A 24246-nucleotide genomic window follows, 5' to 3' on the forward strand; every position below is an offset into this window, starting at 1 on the left:
CCTTCTGTATACAGCAAAGTGGGTTAGCATAAAGCAAAAGGGGCTAATAATGTCAACCATGAGTTGATCATCTACTATGCAATAGACACTTTATACACATTACTCCTAATCTTCTAATAATCTGACATGAGGGGGAAAATCCCCCTATCTTCCATCAAAGAAAAATCTAGACTTTTTACACTGGCTTGCAAAATGTCTGGCTGGTTTGCTAGAAGTAAAAGGGGGCCAGGGGATAAATGGCTAATATTTATATCTTAATTTCTTTAATTTGCAGAATGATATTTCATATACAATAGCATATGTTAGCAAATATGATACTCAACATAGGAAACCTGCTATGTATTCAGTCTGACTTGTATTAGCCTTACCCTAGATCATTTTGTTTTTGTACAATTATTTCTTCTTTTCAATGATTCCCTCAATGATTTATTTCATACTTTCCTATTGTATACCCTTTCACAAACCATTTTAGTGCTGCTTAGGATGAGTGGATTGTAAATTACTAATAAGCAGCTGCAATAATCACAATGAAACTGAGGATTATATTTGTCCACTCTTCCCATGTGTCCCCAACCCTTTCAGTTAGAAAATCCTACTTGGGTCAAACCTGCACCCCTCCAACCATGTATGCAACATTCTTTCTCCTATTCAAGAGTATGAGGACTGGTACCTGAACAGCTTCTGCTTTTGACAGACAGGAAAGAAGGAAATGTCACTTCAAAAATAGCATCTTGCCTGCAGCCCCCCAGCACAGAGTGGCCTGGTTACAAGGCAAATGCTGCAGCAGGCAACATGCAGGTGGAACATCTCCCTGGGAGGAGCACCCCCCCGCCACAGATGTGGACGCTGAGAGCTCAGGAAGTGAAGAGGCGGATTTATGTATGGGGCAGGGGAAGAGTAATGGAGAACCACTATTGTGGCTGCTGCTATTTCTTATTATTAGCATTATCATCAGTCATTAACGATGTTCTTACCAAAGTTGAAGTTCCTGCTTATCTGAAAGCTCACTCTCTTTTGGGGAGAGAAACACATGAAAAGATTATTTGGATAAAGTATGCTATGCCCTTCAAGAAGCAGTAGTAGGAAAATAGGAAGATGATTAATTCTGCTGGGATGATCTGTACTTTAGAGATCTCGATATTCAAATGAGTCCCAACACAGGAAGCTCACTACCTCTTCAGTTACTAGATTTACTGAATTATCCAATAAATATGGCTCTCATAGATCTTAGTATTGATGTACATCACTCTTCAGAATGACTATTTCATTTTTTAAATTGCCATAAAGGAACTGCTGATACATTGAACTCCTTACCCTCTCGAATTTTAATATAAAATCATACTTTTATATAAATTATATAAAATAAATAAAAAATAAAATTTAGGACGTATTCACATAGAAAAGGTAAATAAAAAGATAGGACTGTGTCTCTTAAGATGTTTTAAAATGACATTATGAAAGGGAATAATTTTTAAGTATATATAGTAATTTGTCAAAATTATTTAACATGTGAAAACTGTCCTCCATTTCTTTCTCTGTGTGTGTGTGTGCATGCGTGAAATGTATTATATTTACCCGGAGTCAGATCTGCAGGAAAGAGATTCCGTTATACGTTGTGTGATGTTTCAGTTTCAGTATTTAGCTCTTTCTCTATTCATGGAAGAATGAACATTTCCTTTTAAACTCTAAGAATTTACCTGTCTCATCCAAAGTGTTGTGTTATAGAACATATTAAGCAATGCTGGTTGAGATTACTACTGGTTATTGATATATGCATCAAAAATTATTCCACCTTGTTTAATGTCAAGTGACCACTGGGGAATATTTGCATTATTGTAGGGAGATATGTGAGTCTTAGAAGGCAACTGCCATAAAATTCTCTGTGACACAAGGTTACTTTTTGTTTAATGGAGTCCTTGTAAGTGGAGAACTGTGATAGCATAGTCACAAATTCATGTTTTCCTGGAATTATTGTGTATTAACCAGAGGACAAATTTCTTCCTGTAGCACATCACACAGCTGGCTCCAATCTGAACATGTACTTTTAGACATGCAGTATTGTTTCATATCCTTAAAATAACGAAGGGTGGGAGAAGGTACTGTGTATCTAAGACATCCAACAGGCGCTATAATGTCATCTTGCATTTGTTCAGCCCTTTTGCCCAAATGCCACCTTGTAACCCATCTATGAAGCATATTCACAGTTTTCCAAATTAGATATAATGAGTCGTCTTTCCTCAGCGTGTCGTTAATCCAGCAATTGCAATTTTGAAAAGGCTGTCATATCATCTTTGGTCATTTACAAAGAGCATTTTCTAGGAGCATTAGTAGGTGGTTAATCCTTGAAAACTGTTTGCTGGGAACAAATAAATGAGGTATTACACCATCTTCTTTCCCCTGACAACTCTGGCTGCCTTCCCCAACTTACCTCATTCATGGCCCCCTCTCCAGATCTGCAGCCACCCAGCAGAATCATTACATGGTCTGCATTGCTGTGGGTGTTCTCCTCATGCCAGGCCATTTGCAGGGGTCACTTTTTCAGTTGGGGGCTAAGGTTTAGCTGTTCTTATGAATACGTGTGCTATATAAAGACAGCTTTAATGAGCTATGGGCAAAAGATAATCCCCAGCAAATGCATCAATTCCATGGCTTTCAAGTCAAATTTATAATGATGGAAAAGTAATTTTGGAGAACATTTCAGTTTTGTCACTGTGGAATGAGACAGTCAGCACAAATAGACAACGTATTACTGTTGAACATTTACAGCAAGTAGAGAGCTGGAGGTTCAAATCGAACGGAGCTCTGTCTTCCAGAATCACCCTGTTCAGTTTCTTGGACAAGACGAGCTCACATGGAGCAATATTTGTAGGGACTACGACAAAACATAGAGAAGAATTGCTACCAGTCCTATGAGATGACCCAACATAGTGGAAAGGGAACACGGATGTGCAAGAGATCACTGCTACCTGAAGTGATTGAATCAGGGGAAGTATTGTGGACCTGGGGTTAGATTCGAACTAGATTGTAAAAGATGAGAGAGAATTTCCAGAAGTGGAGATGTATGTGTTGAGAGGACATCAGGGGATTGAGGAGATTTCCAGGTCATGGGGTTACTATGAGTAAAGGCTTAAAGATGGAAAAGTGTTAAAATGCATAGCAAGTTATAGTTGTATTGAACCAGTGGCAGCATTGTGCTAGGTGGTGTGGAGGACTATGAGAGGTTCTTATGCAAGGGCTGCTATGCGCAGTGTCCTCACTCAAGCAGAGGAGCTCAGAGTTACATGTGTGGAACTATAGCAGATTCCACAAACTCACACACGTAGTGTAGTAGTTTCCTAGGGCGGCCGTACAAATTACTCCAAACTGAGTGGCTTCAAACAAGAGAAAATTATTTTCTCCTAGTTCTGGAGGCCAGAAGTTCAAAATCAAAGTGTCAACAGGGCCATGCTCTCTCTCTGAAAGCTCTAGTGAAGATTCCTTCCTTGCCTCTTCCAAGCTTCTGGTAGCTCCTGGCAATTCTTGGTGTTCCTTGGCTTGTAGCTGCATCACTCCAGTCTCTGCTTCTGGCTTTATATGACCTTCCTTGTGCTTCTTGGTGTACTCTCCTCTTTTTATAAAGACACCAGTCATTGGATGTAGAGTTCCTCCTCCTTCTAGGATGATCTCACCTTGAGATCCTTAACTACTTTCATCCACAAAGACCCTATTTCCAAAAACAGACCACATTCTGAGGTTCCAGGTGAACATGAATTCGGGGAGGGGGGACACTGTCCAACCCACAACAATAAGTCTATTTGTACACAAGATATAATGTAACCAAAAGAAGACAGTTTGATATTGTAGCCCATACATATCCTTCCATTGAATAGAAGAGTGACATGGTTCCTCTGAAGCTTTAGATCAAGTACATTTTTCTCTTATTTGCTGATCCATATTCTATTGGATGTCTCACTCCCAAATAAACTAATTTTGTCTTAAATAAAAATTGATAGAGGCAGGTAAGCCCCCTCCTTGAGTATCTTCACAAGACTCCTGCAAGAACTCCTTAGAATTTAGGGATTCTATACTTACTACATTATTGCTCACTCTGATATCACATAAATTCCTAAAGATTTTGAACTTGTAAAACCATCAGAGGCTTACAACCAAAGTTTTATCCATTGGTAGCCTTTTCATCATACTCTAATTTTAAACTCTTAAAAAATATTTCTGGCTGTCTCCTGAATTAAGATTTGGGTCAGGATCATAAAATATCAGTTAATATCATTACCTGTCCTCTAGTCACACTGGCTCCAAAGGTACTACATTTCCTTAGTCTTCTCTTCTCCTGAGTTAATTATAATTTGCTTACTCTGAATTAATGGGCCCTAGAATTATATTGACCTTATAATTTATCATCCAAACCAAAACATTTTTGAAAGGGAAAGTTGACTCAATTAAAAATTGCACTGGAGCAACAGGTGTAAACAAGGAACTTATCTGATCAAACCCAGAAGATGCATCAGCCAATATACTAGTCTTGCCTTATCTCCTGTGTCCCAAACACAAAAGTCCTGTATTTCATCCAAACAGATGCATTTCTGTTATTTTCTGGAGAGTTGAAAGGGTATTATTGGATTTTTCCCAAAACTCAATCTTGTGACTTGCCACAATACATACTCAGCTAATGTTTGTTAAAAATGATATAACATTTACTTACTGACAGCCAGCATTTACCGTATACCTACTCTGTGTCTGTATAACGTGCACACATTTGAATAAGATGCATCGTTAGAGACTCAGAGAAGTTAAGGGGCCCTGAAGATGCACACAACAATTAGAGCCAGGCTCAGGATTGGACATAGATTCCTTAATTCCAAATGCTGTGTTAATTCTACTTGGTACCTCTCTTAAAAGATTCTTTAACTCTTACCGGATAAGAATGAGTCTGAATTTGGTGCCTATGTCCTGTTCCCTTCTAGGTGTAGAATCCGTTACATCCCTGATATCTCCTTGCCTTCTTTCTTTAAGTCTTATCTCTTATATCTTTGTCCAAAACTTGCTGCTAGTTGAGCCTTTGGGTAACAACATGTTTGCTTACATGGAAATCTTTGTTAGACAACATATTCATTTAGTGGAATGAGGTTCAGGACTCTATGTCGGCAGTAAAACAAATTGCAAAACAAGCTTATGCTTCTGAAAGTCAGACAAAGTCAGTATTTTGATCGACTCATTTTGGCTGGCTAGCCAGTCCATTCCGAAATGAACGAACAATGCTCTATTACCTAGTGTTACAAGAATAGATGTTGATAAATGGTTTCTGAGATTATGGGCCTTCAGCAAGATGTCCAACATAGGATTCCATCCTCAAGCAAGGCCTCAGCTTTTATTTTGAAGCTATGCTCAAATGATTTTCTTGGCAGTTGATTTAAACAATGTGTCAATGGCTAAAAATCTGTTCATGTTAAATTCCTGGCCCTCCAGGTGGTTTACCTTGTTTCCAAACCCAGGTACGTTTTTCTGTCACGTTACCTAGTAACCTGAATCTACTCACAAGAATGACAGACTCTTCATCTATCCTGGGAGTAATTTGAACAGCACCACCCCAACAGAGGAAACGCTCAACTGTTCAGAGGCACAAAGGCCCCACGCTCCTTCTCTTACCTTAGGCAGCTAGCATGTCATAGCCTCTGGAACAGGCAAATACCACTGGCCTAGAAAATAACCTGGGAGCACGAGCAGGGCTATTTTGATGGTACTTATCATCTTACATTTGAGGGAAGAAAGGTGCCTTTTGGGATTCTAAGAAAGTCTTGGTCAGCATTCAAATTTGCTTCAAATAAGGATTCAAAGATTGTTAATTTGACCTCTTCTTATATGTGAGGTCATTGGGGGTCTACAAAGATTAACACCTCAATGAATTCCTGCATCACTCTCATGTAGGTTTTATCAGCTTTTACAGATGTGAACTTTAAGGCTCATAGAGATAAAATGCTGTTCTGGGTGACACCACTAGTAAGTCTCAAGGATTCAAAATCAGATTTCCCTAAATCCAAGGTTCATGCTCCAAATCTGTTCATAAAGGAGGGTTTTATTAAGCACTCTTAAAATAAAAGAGACTCAAATGGAACAATATAATCCTGATCCAGTTTGAATCAAAAACCTTCCTTCCCCTTGGTGCTGGCCCACTGGTATAGTGGTTAACTTTGTGCGCTCTGCTTTGGTGGCTCAGACTTCATGGGTTTGGATCCCGAATCCATGAACTTACACACCACTCATCAAGCCATGATGTTGCCGCATCCCAGATATAAAGTAGAGGAAGACTGGCATGGATGTTAGCTCAGGAACAATCTTTCTGAAGCAAAAAGAAGATTGGCAACAGATGTTAGCTCAGGGCCAATCGTCCTCACCAAAAATAAATAAGTAAATAAATAAAATTCTCCTTTCCCCATAATCTTATCTAAATCCATGGAGTATAGTATATAAACTGACAGCACTGTATCTAGTGTTGTGTAAGCAAAGGTAGTTCTAACTGGAAAACAATTAATTCAGAGTCCACTCTGCTTATTATTATCCAGTCTGCAAGAACTTTGATAAATAGTGTGAAATTATTTCCAAAACACATTAACTTATTTTCTTTGGCTTCTTTTTCTTGTTTAAAAAGGAACTCATATAAGTTGTTGAACAACACAGCAACACACTGAACAAATCCTTAATATCTCCCTTCATCAGGGTCATCCTGATGAGAGAAAGCAAAGAATTACGATTGTCTTCAAGAACTGTGATTGCTACTTTTTCAAGTAAGGCAGCTGGCACAATCTGTATTAGCAAGCAGGTAGTGCTTTTGCTGATTATGAATGAGTCATGTAGTGGACAGGACATGGGCTTTGGGTTCAGATGGGTCCTTAGCAAATCCCAGCCCTGCTACTCACATGGAGCTGGGTTCTTGATTAACTTGATGAGTCCTATTGTCTCATCTTTAAGTGGAGATAAACTCTCCTTTGCAGGGTTTATAAAAGTAGCAGGCACAAAGGTGGCTCATGGTAGACACTCAGTATATGTTGCTGGTACCATTGTTTCTAACATGCTCAAAAGGTAGATTCAGACAAAACATACAAACCCTGCAATCCCATCAAATGGTGCCTCTCATTCAAAGGTAGCCTCTGTTACAGACTGTCAGAGTCCAGCTTGGTCATTGCATCATTAAGGAACAACATCTTCTCTGTTTTCTGCATTTCAGCAAGACTTTGGCAATTAGTAACAAAACCTTACCATAACTTGGTATAATTCATTTATTACTATAGTTATATTTAATTTCAATATCAAGATTTTAATGCAAAATAAATGGAGCAAAACTCTTTCAAACACTCTAAAAACTGTCAGAAAGATAAAAGCATTAAAAATCAGAACTTGCAACTGAGGAGAAATCAAGATGAACCCTGCTAAGATTTAAAGATGCATGAGTGCATCTTTAAATATACGCACATATAGGCACACATATGCTCCATGTATCTTTATTTGAATTTATTTCAAGATGAATGTTTATATATCTTTAAATCTATACATATATACACATGTCTTTAAATGTAAATATCTACGCATGTGTGTACATATATATGTATATGTCAAAGTAATTTATCAATTCTAGCTTAAATAATAGGATCACATTCTAAAAACAGAGATTTCATTCACATCTCCACATTTAAAAAAGATCATCTGTGGGGCTGGCCCTGTGGCCGAGTGGTTAAGTTCGCACACTCCGCTGCAGGCGGCCCAGTGTTTCATTGGTTCGAATCCTGGCTGTGGACATGGCACTGCTCATCAAACCACGCTGAGGCAGCGTCCCACATGCCACAACTAGAAGGACCCACAACGAAGAATATACAACTATGTACCTGGGGGCTTTGGGGAGAAAAAGGAAAAAAATAAAATCTTTAAAAAAAAAAAGATCATCTGTAAACCTCCAAGTTTCCAGAAAAAATGGTTTACAATATGTTCTTACTGATTTTGCAAACTTAAATGCCTCAAAAAGTTTTTGTAATTGTGCAGTTATTTTTAAAACCTCTCCACAATGTTATAAGAAAGAGTACATTTTCTTACATGAATATTTGGCTTCTCACTACGCAAAATTGACATTTATTTTTATGACATTATTATTATTACAAAAGGCATTTATTGAGTTGTCATTTAATTGTTTCAGAAATTATTCATTAAGTGACAAATCTATATCAAAAAGAGAAGCCCAACACACAATGTGGAATGAAGGAAGTGTGTTTAGAGGAATCATTTGTAACAGATTATAATTCCCACCAAAGAGGAAGAAACAGGGCTCAGGGCATCCTGAGCAGCTGCCTCTCCCAGAAATGTTCAGAGAGAAGATGACCTCGACTCAGCTGGGCAGGGGCCTTGGTCATCACCTGTGACTCACCTGAAGTACATTTGCGTATACCACATATAGCAGCAATAGCAGCTACGGTATTTCTGGATATGAGTGGCTTGATGGAACAGGGACTAAGGGACTGGCCTCCAAGCAGAGCTTGCAAGCAAGCACAGGACCTTCCGTCAAATTGTCTGTCTATTCAGGTGGCTTAGGATGCTCCTTTAAGGGTATGACTTTTTGCTGCCTCTGTGCACACACCTGCATTCTTAAATTCTCACATACTTATAACACTCACACAAACGCAATGTCTGAAACACAACATAACATGTCACAGAAATGTGCACTGGGTGGGGAAGGCTGGAGGGAGGCCCAGACATAGAAACCTAAGGCAGAAAGGATCCACCTCCTCAGAGTAAATGTGGCTGTGTATCACGGACCTCTCCTCTTGACACAGTGCTCTCCTTTCTCTCACCTACACTCAGATTCCTTCAGATTCACAGAGGTTACCACACACAGTCAGGCAGCTGAGTTGTCAAGAACATAGCACTAACTTGTTCCCACTTCTCTGCTTGGTCCTTATCTCATGGTTCCTTCTCTTTTATTTCACAGTCTATTAATTAGACTCTGGCCCTCCATTATTGCAGTGTGTCATAAATGAGAACAGAGAGGACAACATCGTGGATGAACCATTGCAAGATCAAACTAGTTACTGGAAGAAAATTCATAGCACTTATTCTACTGACAGATCAGAAACATCATGCTCTCATCTATATGCCCATCTGTGCATACCCTTTATTGTGTACCTTCCATGCATTTATCTTCCCTCTGACTGGGATATCTACATTCTACTCTTGAAGTCTCCTTAATTTACTGCATGCAGAATGTGCAGAACAGATGCTTGATATCCTAAGTTACAATCAGGTAAGACAGGATGTTGGGTCCCTGTCTCTGGTAGAGATTTTTTGCAAGTCCATCTCCCTTCCCACACAGCAAAGCACCTACGACATTCAGGTCAAGATAATTTCAGCTTGATTTTTATGATTCCCTCTTTCTACTTCCAACACTTAAAAACAAAACAAAAAATATTCCTCCCTTTTTTGTGGGATTGTGATTAATTAGCAAAAAATTCTTGAGTCACTAAATTAGAGAATTATTTTCAAGGCTAGAATCTAGACAAATTTTGAGATATCATTCGGCTCCTCTTTCTCGATAGCCACCACAGCAGCAGTGGAACCACTGAGTCACAGGGCAGTGGGAAGGATGTGTTCCCGCGTGAACAGTTGCAATTGGTCAGAGATTTGAAACTTAAGGTCAACTCCTGCTCACACTCTTATTTTGCTTCTGCCCTCTCTTTTTATTACATTAAGGCAAACAAAACTGAAAACCATACTAACAAGGAGAGAAACCTGTTGCTATATCATGCTTTTCTCCTTATTATCAACTGCTATCACTGTAACAGTAAACTTAATGAAGGCTGCTTTCCTTTGGGCTTTAGTTTTAAACACTTGAGAGACTCTGCCCCTCCTTGAGGTCCCTGCCAGGCCTGGAATATTTCCATCTGGCTAGAGCAACCCAGATACCCAGAGCTTCAGACTTTGGCCTGGAGCCCTTCTCTTAGGCGTCAGTGACTCCCTAGGCTCTCCCCCTACTCTTCTGTCTGCTAGCGGGACTCCCAGCTAATTGTCTTTAAAGAGCCTGAGTGGGTAACAATCTTTGCCTGTAACCACAAGGAGATCTTTCTTTCTCCACTGAGCATTTAGTTTATTTAAAAAAAAAAAAAAGCTGACCTTAAGATTGCTTTCCATTTTGTATACAAAGCTCAAAAGAAAGAAAACTGAAAGCTGGTGTCCTCTGGGTGTCTTCAGCAGGTGTACCACATGCACCTACCTTTAATAGTGATAGCAATTAAAACCCTTATTTACTTGCCACTGTGTAATGCTTACGCATATTAACCCATTTATAGTTTACACAGTGGTTCTCAAAGTGAGGTCCCCCACCAGCAGCACCAGCAACACCTAGGATTTTGTTATAATTGCTAGAATGCAAATTCTCAGGCCCACCCCAGACCTACTGTCTCAGAGCTCTGCAGCGGTGCCCAGCAATCCATGCTAAGGGGCCCCATGGGACATTTTCATACACATTCGTATTTGAGAATCTCTCCCTTACAGACCACATGAGGTAAGTACACTCATTGTGCCCACTTTACAAAGGAGAAAACTGAGCCGCTCAGGGTTTTAGTCATTGATCAAAGTCACAGAATCTCCACCTGTAAGACTTCAAAGCCTGAGATAATCTATATTTTAAAAAAAGAAAAAAAATGACAGTTAAAGACTAAATGAATTAAGGGTAGTTAATAAGTTTCTCCCTCTCAGTCATTATATCTAGCTAATATAATTCAATAAATTTACATTAAAAAATCTAATGCTTTGATATGTGTTAAAGTTGAGATATTAACTCCAATTTTTCCTAATCTGAGGTGGGTATCTCTAAAACCTAACTGGTTTATACACATTGGAAATACAATTATAATGCAATTTTCCTGTGGACCACTAAGTACTTTAACAATAAGACTAATTTAACAGCAGTAGATTTAGAAGAATTAATTTTAAGTGGATCATCCTCCTTACTTTGATATCAGCTGCTGGATCTTATCCTATTACAAATGCAACCAGTTTGTAGGAGACTGAAAACATCTGCTCTCCCCTAGAAAGTGTCCATATGAATATTAATCTTGAGGACTACATGTTGCCACATGTGTAAATGTGTGAAAGTATTTACTCCTTAAAGAGGCTAGACGTCATGCTGGGAAGTTCTCTGAAACATCTCAGCAAATTCTAGCATTTAGAAGGGAAAACAGATGGGCATCAGTGAGGAACTTTCAAGGGCTAAGTGTGGAGCCAGAGGGCTGAAGGGAAGCCTGCTGGTTCTGGGGTAAAGGCCGTCTGTTGCTTCCACAATGCTGATTGGCTACTTGTTCCCCTTTTCTGCAGAACCCCATCTAGAGATAAGAAAATCTAAGGTCAGCAAAAGGGCTTAAGACAGCACCACGGGGATGATTCAAGGGAAAGACTAGGTTTTAAGGGCCTATAGGTGTTTGTTCCAAGCTGGATCCACAGTGAAACTCAGGCTTTATCTCCAGGTGTTTCCCATTCTAACCCACAAGGCAGCCCATAACCAACAGGTCTGAGCAGGAAAGTGTGGAGGAATGAATGCAAAGGGCGTGTAATTTTCCAGATATTTGCCTGCTGTGGATGGGGAGAATGATCACTACAATGAGGTTAAGTGACATTTTCCAGGTCATACAAGCAGCCAAGGGTGCAACTGGAATCTGACTCTAATCAAAAGCTTCTGAATTTTCCTTCGCATCTTGTTTCTGTTGGTCTGGTACATGGTGATAGCTTGCTTTTGCATTGGTAGTCTCCATTAAATCAGGGGCAAGATTCTGAACATGCCAAGTTGTTAATTGAGTTTTTAAAATGTCCAACTATGACATGAATATCTCTATTAAAACCTTATATGTGTATGTGTGTGAGAGGACACAAAGGAGAAAACTGTTAACAAAATCTTGAAATATATGTGATAGTATTCTCTTACACATAGTCTTTGTTATTTAACAAAAGATTGTCCAAAGAAAGTGATTAACACATAATGATACTTGCTCTGGTCTTCAGTTAAAGAAAATATGTGGGGGCTACCAGTCTACAATCTCTAGCCAGCCTCACTCTCCTGATTTATCTTGTATAACTGAACAGGGAAATCCTGTATCTAAATTTATTACTTCTGTGCGTCTCAGATACATCTTATATATCTTCCTTTAAGATTTTGCTTATAGCATTTTTCCTGCTGTGACCACTTCTTCCTTCTTACCATTTTCTCTCCCTAACATCTTACATTTATTGAGTTTTTATTAGGCACACAGCACTTTGTAGTTGGTGGGAAGCCAAAGTAACTTAAACATGGTCTCTGCCCTTTTGACTCATCTAAGTCCCTCCCACTTGTATATTCCCAAGCGTACCTTCTCCGCAGTTTCATGCACCTGAACTGCCTTCAGTGACAATTATGCTCCTATGCTGCGTTGAAGTGTCATTATTTGTCTCCTTAATGGTTCTGCACATTCATGGAAGGGATTAGCCACATCTTAAAGCCCCTTTTTATGCCCAACACCTAGCATAGTATTTGGTGTATAATGAGAGTTTAAAAGATATATGTTGATGGTAATGAGATTCTCGCCCTCAAATTGTTTTCTGAAATTGGTAGGCTTAAAATACTACATCAAACAGTGATCAATACTCAGGATGTTCTAGGCCAAATTGGCTGAATAAATGTGTATGAATCATGAATACCAGAGAGCATGTCTCAGAGAGTTTGGTAGTCATTCAAGGATGAAATTGGGGAACTGATGGCCTAAATGTATAATCCATTGTTTCAATTGACCTCTGCTTGAGAAAAGTGCTGGGTAACATATGCAAGCCCTTCATAATAAGACAGACTCCAGAAAGCTATAGGAAATCGCAGACCATCATATTGTATAGGTCAAAGGATTCTATCATAAAGGACTACATGGCTGATATATTTGGGAAGAGGCAACATGATTTTTATAAGAGAAAACTGTAACCTGAATATTAATAAAATGCAGTATATTCATAAGGGAGTGAGAGGTTAGTGAGAAGGCTTGAATCAGCCAGGTGAAGAACAGCTGAGTATGTGGAGACACTGGACTATCAGAAAGCAGCCTGACCGGCAGTATGGAAATTGTGTCAATGAAGGAAAGGGATCAACATCTCTAGTTGTTGTTAAAACATTTGAAAGACCATCCCGTAGTAGAGGAGGTAGATATATTTATGTCCATGTTACATAAGCAAACAACTGGGGTTCAATGTGTAAACACTGGAGGGAGATAGATTTTTGATTTTATCTGTATCAGTCTCTCCCAACTCTAGTCCTGATGATCTGTTTTACAGAATCATCAAAGAAGACCTGGGCCAGATAGCTGGTTCTAATTTATTTCTGAAAGAATTGTGAGCACATCACTAACTTCAGAGTCACCGGTAGGAAGAGTCTGAAGCTAGTTGACAAGGATATAACTTGTTAGGAATACATTCTGGGTATCTCCATGCCCACCAAGTCTTCCCATGAGGCTCACTCTACTGGTTTAGCCCAGATGGGGCTTGAATTTCCATTTAGGTTTAACTTAGCAGGCTACTTCCCCACTGGATCAGAATGTTTCCTGAGTCCCAGTCTGGATTACACTGGGCCTTTGTCTGAGAATATTGGGTCTTAATTCTCATGCCATCAAGCACCGCCTCAGGTATTATCTAGTGATTTATGTGCTTAGTCTTTATGGACAGATACAGCTGGGTTTGTATCTTGGCCCATCACTTTACTACTTGTGTGATATGGGTCAGGCTCTTTGGTCTTCCTAAATGTCAATTTCTTCTTCCATAAAATAGAAACAACTGATTAGGATTATTTAGAAGATATTAAGCAACACCTTTAGTAGTCTTAGCAGAGTGCTACTCATACTGAGTGCCAGATAAAGAGTCTCTGATCCATTTCGTTGGGCATTCTGGGATATAGACACCAGAGGAATCAACCAAATTCTCTACAACCCTTTGGATGCTGTATTCCGAACTGCTATCATTTTATTTGTAAGTGCCAGCCTTGCAAAATTCCTCATTCTAATCCTGGCCTCAGCTTTTTAAGCTTCTTTTTTTTTTTTTTGCTAGCAGTCCATATCACCGTGGTCCTTGCATTCCTCATGAGTGAGCCTGCCTATGTTATGACATAAGGAATGATTAGAATGGTACCATCATGGCATATATGACCTACATCAAGCACAGGCTGATTGTGAATGACTAATGAAATGGAGATTTGGAAGAGGTGAGTGAGATGTAGGTAAAGCAGACCACTAATATCTTCACCAATACTGCGGAATCCACCAAGAACAGATACCTGTCTAAACCCAGTACCCAAGAGGGTCTCATTAGATTTCTTTGTAAAAGACAAGTAAAATAAGTTATCCTACAAAGATGGATATGGCTTCATCCTTGATAATATGAGGATTGAATTTAACAAGTAAAGGCATATTATTAGGAGAAAGAAATTGAAATATTCAGAATTCTTACAGGTTGCTTCCTGTTCTCATTTTCTGTTATCTTTGTAAATAAAATGCAGAAGGGGCAGTGCAAAAATCATCAGTTTTTAGGTGACATTAAAGTCTCTAAGTAGGAAACGCTTGGAGTTGGATTACAGAAAGAGTTTGTAGGAATGCTTTCATACAACAGTAAAAGTGGGCAGGAAAGGCAAATATTTTATCCAATATACCTCAATAAAGACTTAAAAACTAAACTTGATTGAGAATGGAGATCTGTAGATCAGGTATAAAACGACTTTGGGGACTTAGGGAAGACTCCACTTTGTCTTTGCACACTGTGGGTTTCTTGTGGTGAAGTTCCAGGATATAAAAGCGTAAGGGAATTATGATATATATCATCTTTCACATCCAAGAAACATAGTGAAGGGTGATAGAATTTGGGGGCTATAACAGTGGAAATTAACTCGGAAGTGAGTGAAGCACACTTTTAACATCTACTAGTAGAGCCCATTTTATGGGTTGAAAATCCTTGTAGTTGCTTCTTGCCTAGTCATAATAAGAACTTAATAAATACCTGAGAATTCATTGACTGGTAACATTACACAAATATGCCATTGTAGCCAAAATGACTATGAAACCTGACTTTAGGGAGGATATTGGAAATAAGATAGATAATATTTTTGAATCCTTATACCAGATTCTTGTGTCTATACCCAATATATTTGGCATAGTTGATTCTGCCAGAAAGATGGGGGAAAAATAAAAAAGCTCACAAGAAAGAAAACTGAAACTTTTCATGAAATTTTATAAGAGATTGAAAATATAGAGGTACTCCAGTCTGATATGAGAAAAGGAAAAGGATCCAGACTGACCTTGACAAGATCAGGAGTAATGTGGTTAAGGTGATTTTAAAAAAGGACACCATATATTAAAACACAAGCACAATTGGCTTTCTTTGATATTCAAAGTGATAAATATCAGAAAAATGAAGGAAAGTGCCAATGCACATAGAGAGGAATGCATTTTTGAAACATTTACACGTCATTGTATATATGAAACGTAGATGTATTCAAGAAGGATTTAAACACACACACGGGACTCAGAACTGACAAGGTAACTCACGGATATTATGGGGACAGTAAGTGTTTTTCCTGGCATATTTTTCACAAGGACTGGTAACAGGACACTGATCTGGGTGGATTCAATTAGAGAATTAGAGATTCTTTTGTTCCAAATAAATTTATCCACTTTACCGAACAGTGGCTAATGTTGCCGCTCAGAGAGAGAATCTTCGTATGTGTATTCTTCAGGCATGTCTACAAATCAACCAGGAAGAAATTTTGGATCTGCTAAGATTCTAGAATTGTTGCTAAGTTTGTCCCTGAGACACTTTCATATCTGATTATTTAGTGAAGTGGGGGACTCTGGCTTGTTCATAAATCATGATGCATTGCTAAGCGACTGCCTGGTGGCCTCATTCATGAACATTCCATTCAGTGCCAGATCAGAAACTTTACAAATTAGATTTTTAGGGCATGAATATTTGCTACTGTACATTGGACAAGTTCATTTTCAAGATTCTTGTTCTGAAGCGAACTTTGTAATATAAAATAAATCTCTTGAGTACTAGTAAATTGATATCCCATCCATGACACGCACTGTAGTTGTAATGTTCGGTACATCAACTTTAAAAAGTATATAAACTCCTTATTATCTAAAAATTGAAGATCGTCAAAAGGCCATATGAAAGTCTCATTCAAGAGATTCTCTACTTCCTTGATACATCACCCTTAAATAAGTCAATACTTGATGTTTTTGAGTATTGACTTTTTCTGAAAAGTTAGAACAATTTAGACAGTTTTATAAAAACCTCTTGTTTGGCTATTGCTCTCACCTTGTTTACCAGACTTAACTCTGGTGAATCCGTAGTTTTACTTCAAATTTTAAATTTAAAATAAAAATGAAAAAGAGAAACTCTCAAGATAATCTATTCATTCAACAGGATAATCTGGTGAAAGTACCAATGAATATTGGCCACAAGTCAGATTTCATATATGTCCATGAAGTGTTTGGGAAAATACTCTGACTCTGAGTTTGATGGGTGTTCTTGAAGGCCTAGCCAGTTTCAGAGAGTTTGAGCACTACTTACAACATATAGAAATACAGCTAGATATTATTGGTGCTTTATCGTTTTCATACTTTAGCAATATATGAATTAAACAATAGGGGTTAATATTATTCTTACAGACTGACTCTGACAAAATTTACATTTAAGGTGAGAAAAGTAAATCAATTTTGTAAGAATAAAAAAATATCAAGTATAGTAAAGGAGAAATAGAATGTACAGCTTTGCAATCAAGTATATTTAGGAATAAATCCTAATTTTTTATTCTGGCACTACCAGTGTCTGATTACATGAGCTTGGGATAGGTATCTGTGAGCCTCATGCCTCTCATACAGGGAGATGTTCATATTATATCTCTAGAGTTGAGAGAATAATGCTTTTTTATATATCTGGAATTACATTTGCTTACAAATGTGATGTGTAATTGGTGTTCAGTAGCTGTTAGTTTCCACAACATAGGTACAAGTGGACACACATTTTTCCAAATATGAGCCTTGTTATATGCGTGACTTATTATGGTGTTCTCGCCCAATATCACTGTATTTTACTCTTTAAACTGGAAGTTGTGATGCTCTCTCCACAAGTCTTTTCTCCTGCCAGTTTGCAGCTGACAGGAGGATCCTGAAGCTGCCGCCTCTCCCAAGTGCACCGCAGGAATGCTAAGTCTATTTGGGGGAGCCAGAGCTTCTCCCTCCTTGCTGTGCACCTGGTCCCCTGCTTTCCTCCTCTGCCCACCCAGCATCTTTTATCTCTCCAGAAACACAAAGGTATTTTGAAGGTGAGTAAGGGACGGGATATTCTCCTCCCCTCCCATTCTGGAAGCCTGAGTAATTCTGTAGTTCTTTTAATAACCATTCAAAAATTAGTTCCTGCCATGTGTCCAGCAGTAACGGGCATGGAGGCTACAAGAACCTGTAAGACAGGCTTCTGCCTTTAAGCAGCTTGGAGTTATTTGGAGACACAGGTAAACCAAAAGAGGCAAGGAAGTGAAATAGGGCTTATGTCTCTATTCACTTATGCCAAAGAAATTGTCAGTCCTTGAAATACATCCTGATCCAGAGGGTAGGCTGGAAAGAGGGCATTTAGTTCTAAAGAAAATGAAGCTATGGCTTTTAAAAAAAATTTAGATAAAATAACTCAAAACTTCAATTCAATCTGAAAAACAACCAGTTCTGATTGAAAATGCCAAAGAAAATAAATAATCCCACATCTATTTGTCTCCCTAAAGTCAACATAAAACCTTAAAATTTTTCCTCAAAATGAAGGTGGTCTTATTTCTCATTTCAAACAAAACAAAACAAAACAAAAACCTGTGAAAATTTATGGAGTCTTCAAAATTTGGAAAAAATAGAATAGTTCCCAAAACACTATTTTTAAGAAGAAAATCCATGCTCTCCATGAATATTACAACCTAATATTACAAGCAACCCAGAATAAAATGACAATAATAATATTCCCAAGATTCAGTCTGCCATAACTAATCTTAATCCTCAATTTACTATTGTTTTCATTTAGAAACAGTGATGGGTAGGCAATTGGCAAATAACAATGAATATAAAATAGAATTTTTTTTTCCAACGAAGTGAGACCAACACAGAAAAAGGCATGTGCAAACAACAATTTGAAACCATACTGTCTTGATTTAAGAGGGAAAACGACTAGGGAGATTATGAGAAGGGAAGATTATGCTGTTGATTGCCAAATCTTCACATTTTATGGACATTTAGAAAAAAATAAATATTTGATGATGTTTTTCCCTAAACTAGAAGTGACATAAACTAACAGATTAGTTTATTTGGTGCCTGAGCTTCTGAAGGCTCCACCGGGTGCCTCTTGCTGTCTGTCTCCTCCTCCCTTTCCTCACCTCACAGTCGGACACAGGTTTCCTCTGACACTGGGAGGTTGAGAACTGGGCCCAGGGGTGGGGAAGGGAAGTTCTGTATTACAACTTGGAGCAAACTGTCCTTCACTTCCAAGCTGAAGTTTGCTTATAATTACAGAATAATTCTAAATTTTATATTTGTTTTATCACTTTTGTTTTCAAACCTGAGATAGAAGCTGTTAAGCACAGTGACTTTAAAGTCAGACCAGACCACAGATTCCCATGCCACGACTCACAAATTGGGCAACTTTGGTCAAGTTACATAACTGAGCTAGTTGAGTCATTACAAGATATGTAAAGCACCTGGTATATAATAAACAAATAAGTAAGTAAATAAATACATACTCAGTTAACACATTCTCATTAACAATCACACTCTGTGGTTTGTTTCTGTTTTTATAGATGAAGGACCTGAGGCCTAGTCAGTGAATTACCCAAGTTACCAGAAAAGGAGGAAAACTAAACTTTTTGCAACAGACACCCTAATTTCCCCAGGAACTGGAGCCGTGCTGGAGTAAGACTTATATACGCTCTAATTATTTCTGAATGGGCACTCAGCAGTTATTGAACTACCAGCAATCTGGGTATAGGAAAATGACAGAAACGTTCCCTGGTTACCATGATCACATCTCAGTTTTATTCATCTGAAGAGAAAAGATGTCCTACCCAGATGCTGTCTTCTTGCTTGTACTGTTTCCAGTTGCGTCCTGTGTCACTAAACATCAGGCTGTAACTCGTCACCCAGTCAGAGCTTCCGTATCTTCCCTGCGTGGCCACTGCTGTAATCTCCACTCTGTTTCCCAGGTCCATCTGGAGCCACTGCTGAGCATTGGAATCTGCTGGGGACCAACCGCCAGTTCCTGGAAGAGGATCAGAAAGAGAGAGAGTTGTAGGAACATCTCACATAGCCTCAACTTTCAACTCTCAAAGAGAAATGAAACAGTGTTCAACTAAGATGCCTTTACCCCCAAATATGCCCTGCCTCTGGTCTTAAACCCCTGGTACTTTCTTGGCCCAATTTCCATTCTCTTCCTCCATCTAATTCCCTTTCATGGGCTAAGGTTCATCTCAAATGCTGTTTCCTCCATGATTCTTCCTCTGTTTCCCCAAACATTACAGTTTCCGCCTTATGGATTCCTACTGGAATTTGTTTTGTTTTTTATTTTCTTACAACCTCAACCTTTAACACACCTTATATCCTCTGCCTGTCTGATACCTCCTTCCTCGCTTCTTTTTCTTTTCTTCCTTCTTTCATTCCTCCTGCTCTGCTGCTGATCTCTCTCCAAATACAAACTATGAACTACCATGGGCCAGACATTGTGCTGTGGATACAAAGATGAAAGATCACTGACTATGCCTTTGAGAGGTTAGCATTCATTCATTCAACAGATGTTCACTGAGCACTGGGAGCATGCTGGGTGCTGAAGAATGAGAGACATGCAAAGAAAAATGTGTAATGTGATGTGAAAGGAAGCCTTATGAGAGGTAAGCACAAGGTACAATAGGAGCACAGAGGATCAGAAAGACCTTTTAAAGACAGTGACAGGGGAGCTGAAACCTGAAGCAAGTACAGTCATTTCCCCAGCAAACAAGGTTGGGTAGTGAAAAAGTGGGATAGAGATCAACCAGCAGTGAGATAGGCAAAATCTCAGACAGACATGAGAGAGTGTGCTGCATTCTAGATCTGCATGTGATTTGGTAGACTTGACAGGCAGGAGAGGGGCATTCAATGTGCAACAAAAGCCTTTGGGCATTATTTGACACCGTGGAAATTTGCAGAAGATCAATGTTAGTTCTTGCTTAGTTAGGAGACTTGTGAGCTAAGTTTTCTGCTTTCATTTTTCATAAGAATAAAGAAGTCAGTATTCGTTTTTACTGACTCTAGAGTTTACACATCTTCTGAGTCATGAGTGGGAGCTGTTGCACACTGTCCTACACCACAGGTGGGGACGGAATGAAAGCAACCCCTTTGTTAAGGATCTTGCTCAGGGCATCAGCTTAGAGAGTTAATTGAATTTTTAATTTAGAGGAATTAATCAATACATTTCTTTTTATTTCGACCCATATCATTAAAAATATTTTTAGTGATGTTCCAGTCTACGTTCCCACCATTTCAGGAGGAGTCAATTGGAGCTTTCCTTGGTAACTGAGAACATTTCTGAGCCCCAGCCCTCAACTGCAGAGATAGCCTCTCATCTCACAGGGTACTGGACATGCAGACACAGGAAATAGAGGACACAAGGTAGATCCTACTCTGGCCATAAAGCACATCTCACGAGTTATCTGTTGGTTTTCTCCCAGTAAATAGCTAATCCTTAATAGCTTTTATTTTAGAAGGTTTGTTTCACTCCCCTGAGAATATTCAAATGCAGGGGAAGGAAGAGAAGGAACGTGCTCAGCACCTGCTGTGGAATGTATTTTATTAAGTGTTTTGCAAGACATGAATATAGTGGCAGATACTGCTGATATTCACTAACATTCTCTCTTCCTTCTGTAGCAATAGGACTGTAGTGGGTGCCTATCTTAGCTGCATTTTTCAGCTCTCCACACTATTGTAGTTATGGCCATATGGACAAGTTTGCTCCAATAAAAATGTCAATGGGAAAAAGATACGCCACTTGCAGGCCATCATGTCTCTTCTCCACTTGCTTTCCCCTTCCTCTACTGATGGCTGTAGTTGACAAAAAGACCCTAGATGATGCCAGAACCATAATATTGAAAGATCCTCGATCACTGCATCATCATGTGGAAGAAAGCATCTACTAACTTGAATACCCGCCCCAAGCTGTAGTATGAACAACAACTAAACACCTATTGGGTTTAAGCCTCTGTACATTGCAATCTATTTGATACCACAGTTTAACCTACTCTAATGCAGATACAATATCCTGTGAAGTAAATAGCAAAATTCTCAAATTATAGTTGAGAACACTGAGATTCAGCATGTTTAGAACACCTGGAACTCAGGATTCAGGCATAGCTATTTGAGACTATTATGTAACAGAAAAGAACGTTTCTAAAAACCCAGAAAATCAGTAAGGAGGAAAGGCCCTGGGAGGAGGCATTTGAGCAGAGATTCTGAAATGCCAGCTCCAGAAGTAAATTTTTGTCAATTAACTCTGTCTTCACCAAAATGTCCATAATTCCCAATCCATTCCACTGTCTCCTAATTTCTCAAAACTAACAGGAAGGCTCAAGAAGAAGGAGATTTTACATCTCCAAGAAATCTAAAATTATTCTGAACCCATTCTTTCTTTCCACCCAATTTCTCCTGCTGTCCATTTCATGAGGCCTCTTTCTTCTTAAGTGAAAAAGCAAACTTGTATAAAGTCTATGATCTCAAAAACTTTAAAACGTGATAGAAAAGAAATTTGTATGATGGTTTCTTTTGAGTGGTGGAAGTATGAGTGATTTTATCCTTTTACGCTTTTGGCATGTAATGTATTTTCTATTATCAGCAGCATGTCTTTCTTCTATAAACTGAAAATCTCAGTATTCATACTTATGTGTTTTATTGCATAAATAATATATATGTAGCAATTTGAGCTGGTGATATAAGGTAGAACTTGTGACTTTTTGTGTGAACATCACTATTTTTTAAATTAAAATCCGTAAACCCTTTTTTATCCCCAATAGTGCCCAATTAGACTTCCTAGTCATGCTTTAGAATTTTTCTTTGATTTATTCTAATAATTCTTATCATATTCAGATATAATAAGAATTTATGTTGAGGATGGAAGAAAGAAAGAAACTGACAAGGAATTTCCCCTACCATCTTGCAAAGAACGAAATCACAAAAGAATGACCAAAAAGCAACTCAAACTAAACCAAAATGAGAAAAGAGGGAGAATTAATGCTAAAAAGATTTCTTCAAATTTATCTTAAAAAAAACCACATCTCCCTTTTATCGACAGTAAAAAGCTTAGTTTATTAATCTCCCTGAAATTAATCAGGATAGAATTGTTAATGCTAGCATTCATTAACGCATCAAGTTAAGAATTTTCCAAATCCAGGAGCCTCAGCCCAAGCTCTTAAAATGGAGGGACACTCTCTGGGTGATAATTGCCAAGGACTCTTTCCCTGCTGCTGAAGATGCTCCCTGCATTACAGCTAATAGGCAAGGCACCCGGGATTGCCATGGTTGCTATGGCAAACATTTTGTTCCTTCCACCAAACAATAAATGTGTTTTCGCAAATGATGAGAATAGCCTGAAGATACTATTTGCAGTTGCCCTGAAGACACACCATGCCCACACTAGCTTTCTATTTCTGAATTATTCTCTAAATTGGGGGTGTAACACACACAGATACCTGTATTTGGCAAGTGGAAGGTGTTAACTAAGGCAGTGCCATCTGTAATTGTCAATGTAGTATCAGTGATTATTAACTGCGATTCTCATAAATCCTGGATTTTAAATTTAAAGTAATTTAATGGAAATTTCAAGGAAAAAAAATCTTATCTTAGATTTTCCTAGCATCTAGAATTTTTCATTAGTTTTTCAAACGTGGGATCCAAAATGATTTGGAGGCTATATCTTACTTTATTCTTAGCACACCATAAGCCTAATATTCTACAGACTGTTGTATTTGACTTTTGGGGAAAAGATGGAATAAGGAGATGCTGGACTAAAAGCCAAGAGACCTGGTTCAAGGCCCAGTACTGCTCCTGAGCTTGGATTAGATGAGAGATTCTCAATGTGCTCCATCATCATAAACACCTTGAGAGCTTGTGAAGAAGACAAACACAAATTCCTCGGCCTACTCCTTCATAGCTTATCCAGGGGCCTAATCAGGGAATGTGTGTGTTGTTTTTGTTTTTGTTTTAAGATTTTATTTTTTTCCTTTTTCTCCCCAAAGCCCCCCAGTACATAGTTGTGTATTCTTCATTGTGGGTCCCTCTAGTTGTGGCATGAGGAACGCTGCCTCAGTGTGGTTCGATGAGCAGTGCCACGTCCACACCCAGGATTCGAACCAAGGAAACACTGGGCCGCCTGCAGTGGAGAGTGTGAACCTAACCACTTGGCCACGTGGCTAGCCCCAGGGAATGTGTGTTTTCAGAATGGTGATGGTGACATGCTGAGTGGTTTGAGAAACACTGGATGAGATGGTTTCTAAGGTTCCAGTCCTAATATTTCACTCATAAGATTTGCATTATTTATCTATTTAATGGTCCAAATTAAGTGAAATTCAACATGCTATTTGTTATAACAAAAAAAGTAACAACATGGAACTACTTCTGAATCTAAAGATGGACACCTTTCTCCAATTGGATCCCAAATATCCCACACCCAACCACAGATGCATATTCTGAAAATTTGTGAATTCAGAAATATCCACCTTTGCCCTCACTTGGGCAGTTCTTTCCACTCCTAGATAGGCCTTTTGCTTCTTCTCATTGCCCTCAGTCGACACATTCCTGTTAGAGTGTTCGTTCAGAAACAATATTAGCTAACAGTTGTGTAGCACTGAGCAAGTGCTTGGCTCTGCCCTAAGCACTTGGCAGACGTAAAGTCATTCATCATCACAGCAGTTCTGCATGATAGGTATTATTATTATCCCCATTTTACAGATGGGGAAACTGAAGCCAGAATGATTAGGCAGCTTTTCCAAGTAACATCTAATAAGTGGCAGAACAGAGGATTCAAACCCAGAAAACTGGGACCTGGCACCCAAGCTCTTAACCACTCAGCTACACTGCCTCTCAACAACATGGACACAGCACTCTTGTCCTGTTCCTCCTTCTTATTCTTAGTAGAAATTCTCATTAGAAACATAACTCACACTTC

At 38.7% G+C, this 24246-nt stretch overlaps 1 protein-coding gene across 2 annotated transcripts in view; it reads right to left on the minus strand.

Annotated features, from left to right (window-relative positions):
- The window catches only part of CNTNAP5 (contactin associated protein family member 5), a 769999-nt gene that overhangs the window by 560657 nt on the left and 185096 nt on the right, over positions 1-24246 (minus strand). For both annotated transcript variants that reach the window (XM_070581024.1, XM_070581025.1), the window contains exon 3: positions 19127-19320. In XM_070581024.1, the coding sequence (XP_070437125.1) occupies positions 19127-19320 (194 nt within the window). The remainder of the gene's footprint in view (positions 1-19126; positions 19321-24246) is intronic.

Source organism: Equus przewalskii, chromosome 17 (assembly GCF_037783145.1).
Source record: "Equus przewalskii isolate Varuska chromosome 17, EquPr2, whole genome shotgun sequence".
In the NCBI taxonomy this organism is placed as follows: Eukaryota; Metazoa; Chordata; class Mammalia; order Perissodactyla; family Equidae; genus Equus; species Equus przewalskii.